This window comes from Dipodomys ordii, unplaced genomic scaffold (assembly GCF_000151885.1).
Source record: "Dipodomys ordii isolate 6190 unplaced genomic scaffold, Dord_2.0 Scaffold27, whole genome shotgun sequence".
In the NCBI taxonomy this organism is placed as follows: domain Eukaryota; kingdom Metazoa; phylum Chordata; class Mammalia; order Rodentia; family Heteromyidae; genus Dipodomys; species Dipodomys ordii.
Genome location: NW_012267243.1, coordinates 1717278 through 1729409, shown reverse-complemented (window position 1 = coordinate 1729409; position 12132 = coordinate 1717278). Strand labels below are relative to the sequence as shown.

At 35.5% G+C, this 12132-nt stretch overlaps 1 protein-coding gene across 1 annotated transcript; it reads left to right on the top strand.

Moving 5' to 3' along the window:
• The first annotated feature begins 3541 nt into the window (after positions 1-3541).
• On the top strand, positions 3542-4489 carry LOC105985070 (olfactory receptor 5V1-like). The gene has a single exon (XM_013015481.1). It carries the CDS (start codon positions 3542-3544, stop codon positions 4487-4489), a length of 948 nt encoding a protein of 315 aa, XP_012870935.1.
• The last annotated feature ends 7643 nt before the right edge of the window (positions 4490-12132 follow it).

Sequence of the window (12132 nt, the reverse complement as noted above, 5' to 3'; positions counted from 1 at the left end):
AGAGGGAAACATGGTGAAAAAATGCAGCAGTGGAGCTCACTGGATTTTGATGAAATGGAACTATGCAACAGATGACACTGTAGGAAAGGAAATGGACTCATCTGACTCATGTGATTGTAATCCCTCTCTACATCACCTCTATCATAACAATGAAGTAAATTTATTTTTAAAATTTTTAATCTAGATATTTTATTGTAAAGACACTATAGAGAGTGGTTACAGTTACATGAGCAAGGTAATGAGTCCATTTCCCATTGAGCCAGATATCTAGCAGTTTTTCAGTTGTCATTGTTCTTTCTACAATAACATGAATGTTGAGCAAGATTACAGGTATAGGTGTGAATAAATCATGTCTTTTTTTTTTGTAGGTCATGGGGCTTGAACTCTGGACCTGAATGCTGTCCCTCAGCTCTTTAGCTCAAGGCTACCGCTCTACCACTTGAGCCATTGTGCCATTTCTGGTTTTCTGAGTGGTTATTGAAGATAAAAGTCTCACAGACTTTCCTGTCTGGGATGGCTTTGAACTGTGATACTCAGACTTCAGTTTTCTGAGTAGCTAGGATTATAGGCATGAGCCACTTGTGCCTGGCCTCATCCATGTCTTTCTTATGTTCTTTTTAATACTTGTGTTTGAAATTTCCCAATTCAAAAAAATATAGAAAAAAAACAGTAAAAAAGTTACTTCTATTTTCCTAGCCTGGATATGGTGTATCGAATTTATAGACAAGCATTCTTATTACTACTAAATTTATATACATATGCATGTATATGTATATACTACAAAAGTAAGTTAGGATGTGCATATTCAAATGAGTTTTCAGTTTTACTCACTTTGGATCTAAGTTGCTCAGCAGCATAGTTTTTCATGTGGAAGGGACACAGTTTTGAAAGAAACTTTGACAGTGAATAGACGTTTTGCTCGTGTTTGCTATTGTACCAAGGAAATGAGGGTGTATAAAAATATGATAATATAGTCATGCTTTGCATTCATTATTACTGTGAAGACAGAAACATTAGCTACTTAGTAATGGTAATTTTTTCAATCTTTCTTTTGCCACATGATTAGTAAAATATCTTGCACCTTACCATAGGTTGTTATAAGAAATATACTCATATAATTTTGCATTACTTAAAACTTACACTGAATTGATTATATATCTCTATTGTTAGGATTGGATTTATGAAGAAAGGAATAATCCCTCTAGAACCCTCATTATTATATTTCCTAAGGGAAAAATGTGTAACATATATAGACTAAATTCTAATAAGTGTTCTACATACAAGTGATGTTTGCTGTTACTGGACTGAAGTAAGATGTGGTGTGGGTCATCTTGCTTTCTGCTTCAATTGTTTTGTTTGTAACTTAACCTTTTTGAAGAAAACTGAAACGCAGTATTTTTCAATAATGGTATTTTAAGAAAACACAATTTAATTATGTTAAGGTTTCAGATCTGCTTATGGTATATTTGTGTGTACTTAGCTAATGACATTTTTCTCTGTATTGAAACTTAAGTTAATTATTTTCTGAGCAGCAAATCTTCCTGTACAGTTCATTTGTTACTGACCATATGCAAGATAATATTTGGGAAAACAATGTTTCATTAGCAGTGGGAGGTTTTAGCCACACATCCCTTATGATGGTTGCATGGTTTAATGCTCATAATTTCATGTTTATACCAGTGACCACATAAAGCAGGGAAAGCATGAGTATCATAAGAGCATTTTTAAATCTCTGTGTCTCTTAGACCTGAAACAGGGTCTGGTTATGTAGTCTACACATGAACTTATGATCCTAAAGCCTTAAGCTTTTGAGTGATGATATTTTAGATGTGTGCTATTCAGTGTTCTAACACCCTCAGGTAATACTCTTTAATATTTTTAATTTTTAAATTTGTTTTGCTGATCTTGAGGCTAAACTTCAACCTATGTGCTGTTCCTGAGCTTTTTTCCTCAAGGTTGTGCTCTACCATGTGAACAACAGTTCCGCTTCTACCTAATTAGTGATTAATAGGAAATAAGAGTTTCAAGTCAAGCTGGCTTTGAACCATGATCCTCTGATTTCAGCCACCTGAGTAGCTATGATTACAGGCATGAGCCACCATTGTCTGGCTTCCCCCAGTACGGACAGTAATTCTTTTGAAAGCTTGATAGTTAAAAAAGGATGCAGAGAATAATTTCATGCCATTTATGCAAATTTTGTGTGATTTGCATTATTTATTCTATATATTTAAATTAATGAAAACATTCAGAATTTGCACTAAGAAAAATAAGAACAAGGGAGACCATAGAATATATATTTTCCTTGTATTTTGTTATCTAGTTTTACCTGTGATTTTTTTCTCAAGATGTGTTATAAAAATAATTTGTTTAGAAAGTAACAGAAAAAAAGCCAAAATCTTACTAACTTTCAGAATTTAAACTATTTTACTGAACAGCTCACTCAGCATTACAACTATATGGTGTATTAAGATAAATTCTAATGTCTATATTTAAGAGTGTGTATTTCAATCTTGTAATCTTAGCTATTCAGTAGGTTGAGATCAAGAAGGTCATAGTACAAGGCCCTGCTGGACAAAAATGTCCGTAAGACTCAATTTCTAAAATAATAGTAATAATTTGGGCTAATGACAGCTGGATGAAAATGCTTAAAGTAGCAATATTGATTATGACACCTTGTATTCATAAACTATTTTGTTGAATCACAACTGCTTGGTCCAACTAGTAAAAGATAATAATAATTAAAAAAACTAGTCTAAAGACATGGCTCAAGTGGTAAAGAGCCAGTCAAGCAAATAAGCCTAGTAAACATGGGTTCATGAGTTCAAATCCTAGTACTAGATATGAAATGAAATCAAGAAGTATTTCATATTTACTGCTTCCAAATAGAGATAGTCTGAAGTGATGACATAACAATCCTACATTTTTGATATTATATGATAATATCATATATGATAATATATGATACATTATATCTTGAGTATATTTACTAAAATAAATTTCTCAAAGTATATGCACATACAAGACTATATTAGTAAGCTGAGTTACATATTTGTAACTGTGTTAAAATACATACATTTTGCAAACAAACTAAGTATGGAATAAGATAAATAATACACAATGCACAACTTAAGCATTTAGTATTGAGACAGTGCAATCTGTACAAGTAAAGATGGCATCATCAGAATGAAGCCAGTGGCTGTCTGCATATGTGAAATCCCCCATCAGTTTCCACTGCTAAAAAATCCAACATTACATGCTTCAAAATGATTGGCAGGTGAAGTTTCCAGGGCCTCTAGTTACTCAAGAAGATTCATTCTGAAAATGAATTAAGGATGAATAAGAAAAAAATATCATGAGTAAAGCAGATATTTGAAATGGAAGTAGTATAAACTGAAGTCTCCAAGTAAAGTTAGCTAACATAGTTTATCAGCAGCCACATTGTCATTATTAAGAATATCTCCATCACTGAGTTTCTTGGTTTTGGGCCCTAATCTGTGCTTGTTGGCTTAATTCCCCAGACAGACTGTGGCGGAAAGGAGTGATGGACCTCTACAACCTTACAACGGTGACTCAGTTTATTCTCATTGGACTCTCTGACCTTCCTGAAGTGCGGTACCCGCTCTTTGTGGCATTTCTAGTCATCTATCAGATCACCTTGGTGGGTAACGGGGCCATTCTCCTGGCCATTACTATAGAGCCAAAGCTTCACACTCCCATGTACTTCCTTTTGGCAAATCTGTCCCTGTTAGACATATTTTGTCCTTCAGCTACAGTTCCCAAGATGCTCCGGAACCTTTTGACAGAGGACCACAGCATTTCTTTTGTTGGGTGTGCTTTACAGCTTTATTTCCTGGTGGCCCTAGCTGGGACTGAGGTCTTCCTGCTTGCTGTCATGGCTTATGACCGGTATGTGGCGATATGTTTTCCCCTTCGCTACACCCTCATCATGACCCAGGTTCGATGTGTGCAGTTGCTGACTGGGACCTGGACAGCTGGTTTCCTCAACTCCCTTCTCCACACAATGACCACCTTCAGCCTGTCTTTCTGCAAGTCGAATCGAGTTGACCAGTACTACTGTGATATTCCGCCAGTGGTGGCCCTGTCTTGTTCTTCCACTTACATGGCAGAAATGCTTGTTTTAGTGGTAGGTGGCATCTTGGGTATTAGTGCCTTCCTGGTCACCTTGATCTCTTATACTTACATCATCTCCACCATCCTGAAGATCCGGTCAGCCGAAGGGAAGCGCAAAGCGTTCTCCACGTGTGCCTCCCACCTCACTGTGGTTTGCTTATTCTATGGGACAACCATCTTTACCTACATCCGCCCCTCCTCCAGTAAACATTCTCCTGCCAGAGACAGACTCGTTTCCATGTTATATGGGGTAATTACTCCAATGTTAAACCCCATCATCTACAGCCTGAGAAACACAGAAGTCAAAGGAGCTCTCAGAAGACTTCTTTTCAGTAAAAGATTTGCAGCCCCAACATAATCTTAAAATAGTATGTAGTTTTGTGCATTTCAAGAAATGAATTTGTAGAAACACAATTTTATCTTCACATATAGAACAAAATATGTAGCTAATAGAAATATAAATACACTTGAAACTGTAGGTTTGGATACCTCATGCATCTTTTTATCTTTGGCCACTGGGGATTAACAACTCTCTTTCACAAAGTAATTATTTTGAGATTTATCCACTTTAACAATACATAATGTCACTTTTTATTAGTAATGAACTTAGCTGTATCGAAATCATACATACACATATGTGTATGTGTACATGTAACCGGATTACTCCTATGTTCTTGTTTCTATTTCTAATCTACATCTAATCACCTCTCTACTGATTTTAATTATTCATCTTTACAGTTTGTAAATTGTTAATTGAGAAATTGTCATCTTAAATATGCATTTTATGCAATTCAATACCATGGCCTATAAATACACTATGTAGTAATGTGAATTGGTGAATTGGTATATTTTAACCTCAATTCTTGTTTTCATATCTATGTGTGCTAATATTGCTTATAGTATACTTTATCTACAAACTTAAGGTATACAATACATTTTTACTATATGTTTCATGTCGTGCAAAATATTTTATAGCTGAAAAATCAAATTCAATGACTAATTGAATGTTTGTTCTCTCAATCATCCTCCCCCCTTTGTTTAAATACTCCTAATTCCTAGTAACTAACACCCTTTTAACTTTCAAATGTGGTCTTAAGTTTTGTACTTGGCTTTTCTCACTTATGATGATAATCGACTATTTCATCCACATTCTCTCAAAGACAGTATTTTATTTTTAGCACTATCTATCTATCTATCTATCTAATCCATTTTAAACTTATGTAAATTACTCTCATCCATTAATCTGTAAAACACATAGTTTGATTAAATCACTTGACTCTTGTGAATTATGCAAGAATTTCAGGGAAGAAGCATATTTTTCTTGTGAAATCTAGAAGCAGGATTATTTGATCATGATAATTTTTCTAAAAACTGTTGCAGATTTTTAATTAACTAGAACAAACATTTTGGATGCTTAGAGCACAAAAATGATAACTATTTGAGATAATTCTATTTCTAGATTTCAAAATTTGTTCTTTTATTGTTTTGTAATATTTTTACAGAGGAATCACCATTCAACAAAGCAATTTATGAATACAATGTGTCTTGGTCAATGTTGCATCTATGAACATGATCACCCCTCCCTTCTTTCCCCCTCTTTCCTCATTTTTCTTAATTTTGTAGGATATGCATTGAATACTTGACTGCAGTTTTAAGAACTTCAATACACATTTTAAAAATGAGCAATTTTATGTTTTCACCAAAATATACATATTTTCTCTTTTCTGCACAACCCTAACAATAGTTATAATTCATCTTTATATTCATTGACAATCATTATACATGGGTTCTACTTTTGATAACTGCTATTATTATACATATAAGGTGATGTCTCATTGTGGTTTTAATTATGTTTTTCCTAAAGACTAAAGACATTGAATTCTTTGCTCATTTATGTTGGCCATTTTTTGTGTGTCTTTTTGAAAATGAAATGTTTATTAAACTGGAGTGAGGTGGTAACTCAATGTTGTTTTGATTTGCATTTCTTTTATGGCTAGGGAGGTTGAGCATTTCTTCATGTGTCTATTGGCAATCCTTCTTTTCTCTTCAGAGAAGTTGCTCTTTAGGTCTTCAGCCCACTTGCTTATTGGGCAGTTGTTTCTTTGAACATTTCTTGTTGGGGGATTTAATTTTTTGAGTTCCAGGTATATTTTAGATATGAAACCTTTGTCCATTGTATGGCTGGTGACTATCTTCTCCCATCCATGGGCTTTCTATTGATCTTGCTAGCTATATCCTTTGCCATACAGAAGCTCTGCAACTTCATGCAATCCTATTTGTCCAACCTTTCTTTGATTTGTTGTGTTTCTGGGTCTCTATTAAGAAAATTTCTGCCTGTGCCCAGGAGACCTAGTGTTTCTCCTATTCCATCCTGTAATGTTTTCAGAGTGTCTGCTTTGTCTCCCAGGTCTTTTATCCATTTGGAGTTGCTTCTGGTAGAAGGGGATATATAAGGATCTAGCTTTAGTTTTCTGTAAGTGATTAACCAATTTTGCCAGCACCATTTACTGATACCACCTGTTCCCAGTTAGAATGGCTATAATCAAGAACTGTAATAACAACAGATGCTGGAGGGCATGTGGACAGAAGGGAACCTTACTTCATTGTTGGTGGGAGTGTAAACTTGTTCAACCACTTTGGAAAACACTATGGAGTTCCTCAAAAGACTTCACATAGAGCTCCCTGATGACCCAGAAATCCCACTTTTGGGCATTTACCCAAATGATCACAAACAAGACTATCCTAAAGCTACCAGCATGATTATGTTTACTGCAGCATTATTTACCATAGCTAAGATATGGAACCTACCCTGATGCCCCTTAGTAGATGAATGGATCAAGAAAATGGAATTCTATGCCTCCATCAGAAAGAATGACATTGCCCCATTTGTAAGGAAATGGAAAGACTTGGAAAAAATTATATTAAGTGAAGTAAGCCAGGCCCAAAGAAACATGAGTTCCATGGTTTCCCTTATTTGCAATAACTAGTATATGTTTGAGACAAACAGAAACTGTCAGACAAGTTGATGTTAGGTGAAATGAACCCCAAGATAAGGATTCAAATGTTTTTGTCTTTATTGTGATTGTTTCCAACATGTTTATAATATGATTTCTTTGTTGCTTTGCTTTGTATGTACTTCCCCCATGGTATAAGCCCTGCTTTCACTGTATTTGATGTTGATATAATTTGTGGAGGGAAAGGGAAAAATCAAATTGCTTAACTAGGGATACAGGTGAACCCATTGCAACAATGAGATGTACCAGACGTTATGTCAAAAAACGAACTTTATAAATTTGTTGAGGTTGTGGGTGAGGGGTGGAGGGAGGTGGTAGTAGGGGGTTGTAGGGGTGGGGGGGCAGAGAGCGGAAGGGATGGTATGGGGAAACAAAGGAGGAGGCAACAATTCTTGCTAAGACATGTACTCACTATCTTGCCCATGTAATTGTATCCCCTCTTTATGGTATTTTCACAATTTAAAAAAATTAAAAAAAGAAATGTTTATTCAAGTACTTTGTGAATTGGATTATATTTGTCTTTCAATAGTAGTGTTTTATACTTTTATATGAATTTCTTTATAACTAGATATAAATATATCTTGCAAATATTTTCTTCCATTCTATAGATTGTCTGTTCATTGTGTTGGTACTTTGCTGTGCAGAAATTTTTATGTTCTTGCAATCCCATTTGTTCACTTTTGTGTCTCTTTTTCAAAATGAAATCTGGAAAAAAAATTGAACAGAACAATGTCTCTCAGGTTTCCTCTTATGATTTATATTTTTGTCATTTATATTGAAGTTAATTCATCTTGAGTTGGTATGAGATAGGAATAGAGTCTCATATTTCTGTATATGGACAGTCAGCCTTTTGAGCACCATTTGATACAGAGGCAATTGGCTTTCTATTTTTTGTCTTTTTTCTGATTAATTATAGATTTAAGACTCATAGTTTTTGCCTAGGCCATCTTAAAATTTTGTGATCCTTAGCTCTCTTTCTCTTGAGTAGCTAGTGTTATAGGCTCTGCCATTGCAATAACAATTTACTTATACTTACCATTCATATATCTGACTTGTATTTCTGTATTGGGGTAAAATTGTTCATCTCTAGTATGGTTATCTTTCTTAATTATTCTAGATATGGTGTGCTATTTCTTATTCTTTCAGTTTCACACATGTAAACATTATTATTAGTAATAGAATAAGTTATTCTTGACAGCTAGTACTTTATCTTAAAGAATTCTCTAAGCATTCTTTTAAAGCAGGCTTTGTGGTGCTATACTTCTGGGAAAGTGCATGTATTTTCTTTTACCTGAAAGAGAGCTTTGCTAGACAATTTTCTCTTGACCTTGCTTGTGAACAACTACATAGATGCATGTAGGTCATTTTCAATTTGGAGGCTGTTACTGAGGTGTTCTCTTTTTTTGTTGCTATTTTTTTTTATTGTGAGAATACAGAGGAGTTACAATTACATGGGCAAGATAACGAGTACATTTCTTATCAAGCATTGTTGCCTTCTCTTTGTTTCCCCTTCCCATCCCTTCCCATACTCCCCTTCTCCCCCCACCCGATCCCCCCCCACCAAAGTTGTAAAGTTCGTTTTTCGACATAATGATTTGTACATCTCATTGTTGCAATGGGTCCACCGGTATCCCTAGTTAAACGATTTGTTTTTTCCCTTCCCCTCCACAAATTATACCAACATCAAAAACAGTGAAAGCATGGGTTATACAGTGTTTTTTTTTTATAAAATATGTTTTTATTGAAAAGTTGATCACCAAGGGGTTATAGTTATATAACTACAGAAATGAGTGCATTTGTTTTTAGTCATTTGTTTTTAATCCCTCATTATCTCCCACTATCCCTTCCCTATGTTGTACTGTTCTTATCCCACCTAATGTCAAGTGAACATCAATGTTGCATTGGTTCATCCCATTTTCCTGCTGTTGCTGTGTTCCCTTTCCCTTCCACACATAGAACAGTGTTACATATAAAACACATGGTACTGAAAACAAAGAGAAACAAGAAGAAGAAAAGGAAAATAGAAGAAAAAAACTAAATACAGGGCACTGTAACAGCCTCTTATTTCCATATATTGGGGTTCATGTTGATATGATTCATTTTTATGGTCATATATACAAAGCAACTGGGAAAGAAAGCATACACATACACTAGTTCTTACAAATGAGGGATATCATGTATCCTATTTTGCTTTATGTCTGACTTACTTCATTTATTATAATTTTTCCAAGCACTTGCAATTCCTTACAAAAGGGAAGGTAACACACATTTTACCAGAAGCACAGGTATATATATATATAATTACATCTTCTTTATCCATTCACCTACTGAGGGGCATCTGGATTGGATCCACATCTTAGCTATGGTGTTTTTTATAGACAGCCACTCCTGAAGATCTAGAGTTTTCAATGATTTTTTAAAATTGTGAAAATTGTAGTTTGTTTTGTTAAAATGAAACTTTTGTCTTTTAATTGAACACAAGACAATGAATATACACGAGTTTCCACAAGATAATGAAGAAAATAATGCATATATATGTGCATACATATATACATGTATATGTATATATACACGTACATACACACACCAATATATTATATACATATATGTGTATTTATGTTTATATACATATAGAGTGTCAGGCCCTGGGGCTTGAAGTCAAGATCTGGGTGCTAAGAACTTTTGTTCTCTAGGGTAGCACTCTAGCACTCTATCTTGTGAATCACAGAGCCATTTTCAGCTTTTTTTTTCTAGTAGTTAATTGGAGATAAGAGTCTTAGGGACTTTTCTTGCCCAGGCTGGACTGAAACCACAGTCCCCAGATCTCAGCCTCCAGAAAACCTAGAATAATGGATGTGAGCCACTGATATCCTACAAAATCTGCTTCATAATTCGTGGGTGTTACTCTCCCTGCTTTGGAGAAATGAGATTGGATCTATGGTTCATATTTTGATGATGAATATCTTTTCTATTGAAGGTAGTGGGTGCTACCTTTGGAAAAAAGTGATAATGAATAACTATTTAATTCATGTCACTTTTCTTTCCTAAGTATCATCATTATTTAAGAAAATGGTAAAATTACATGAAAATGTCAAGAGCCAGTCCTTGTGGGATAGAGCTTAGTATAATATTATTATAAGCTGTGAGTCAAACATTTTAAAATACCACCTATGACACACTGAAAGAGTAGATGGTTTAATTGCCCCTGGCTAAGTGGTACTTTTGTAAATAACTATTTTTTATTTATCATTTTAAAATGAATCTATGTTTACAAACAAGAGCACACTAAAGCTACCAGCATGACTATGTTTATTGCAGCATATTTACTATAGCTAAGATATGGAACCAACCCAGATGCCCCTCAGTAGATGAATGGATCAAGAAAATGTGGTATATATACACAATGGAATTCTATGCCTCCATCAGAAAGAATGAAAATGCCCCATTTGTTAGGAAATGGAAAGGCTTGGAAAAAATTATATTAAGTGAAGTAAGCCAGGCCCAAAGAAACATAGGTCTCATGGTTTCCCTTATTTGCCATATCTACTATATGTATGAGTCAAGCAGAAATGATAATAAGGTGATGTTAGGAAATGAACCCTAAGATATGTATTCAAATTTTTTTCTTTCATCCAATTGTTTCTAACATATTTATAAGATTATTTCTTTGTTGCTTTGTATGTCCCCCCCCCACAGTATAACCCCTGTTTCACTGTATTTGATGTTGGTATAATTTGTGGAGGAGAAGGGAAAAAACAAATCATTTAAATAGGGATACTGGTGGACCCATTGCAACAATGAGATGTACAAGTCCATATGTTGAAAATGAACTTTACAACTTTGGTGGAGGGAGGTGGGGGAGGAGGACTTTGTTGGGGGGCGAGGGGAGGATGGGAAGGGGAAACAAAGGAGGAGGCTACAATGCTTGATAAGAAATGTACTCATTATCTTGCCCATGTAATTGTAATCCCTCTGTACAGTATTTCACAATAAAAAAGAAAAAATAAATAAAAAATATTTAAAAAAATGAATCTAATGGCCATCATGTTTCAGAGGTGACAGGTCAAACCAGAGACAAGGCCAAAATAAGGGCATCAACATCAAAATAACATGTTTATCTAAAATTCAAAACAGGCCATGTTTCAGTGTCTTCTGTGGTTATCTGCCCAGACATCTTACCCATGAAGCCAAGTATAGTGGAAGATGCAAGCAGTTTGTAGTGAGGCATATTTTCTCCTGGTATCTGGTATGAATACCCTGATGCTGAGGCATCTATGTACCTCAGGAGCAAACTCTACATCAGGGGGATGCATTTGGGCAAGGCAGGAGCTCTTACATCCTACTTGTTGGAGGTATTATGAGGTATTTTACCCCCATAGAAAAATAAAGCAAACAGGTCATAAACATATGTCTGAATAGTTTACAAAGCTATGTGATAGCGAAAGGCAGCTGAACTTCATTTACAGTCCTTCATGCATATGAGGGATTGTGTTTACATCAATCACAACAATCCCATGTTCAAAGAACTCTGTTTTTATCGATCATATGTGGCCCTCTTCTGGGCCACCAGGAGAAGTGCTCCCCCTGGGTGCACCGGGTGCAATGACTTCAGGTCAAACCAAGGTTTGTGATAGTGAAAGAACTTGGTGAAGAACTGTTTTTTTTTTTTTTTTTTGGTCGGTCGTGGGGCTTGAACTCTGGGCCTGGGCGCTGTCCCTCAGCTTTCAGCTCAAGGCAAGCGCTCTACCACTTGAGCTACAGTGCCACTTCCGGTTTTCTGGTGGTTTATTGGAGATAGGTGTCTTACCTTCTCTCCTGCCCGGGCTTGCTTGCAACCGCGATCCTCAGATCTCAGCCTCCTGAGTAGCTAGGATTACAGGCGTGAGCCACCAGCGCCCAGCTTGCAGAACTGTTTGAAACTATATTTAACTGGTACAGTGACTTTTGGAGCTGAAGCTGTGCTTTAGCTTATGGCATGGTGTGTGTG

Coding starts and splice junctions, on each gene's coding strand:
- LOC105985070 (XM_013015481.1), top strand. CDS start 3,542: ATGGACCTCTACAACCTTACAACGGTGACTCAGTTTATTCTCATTGGA.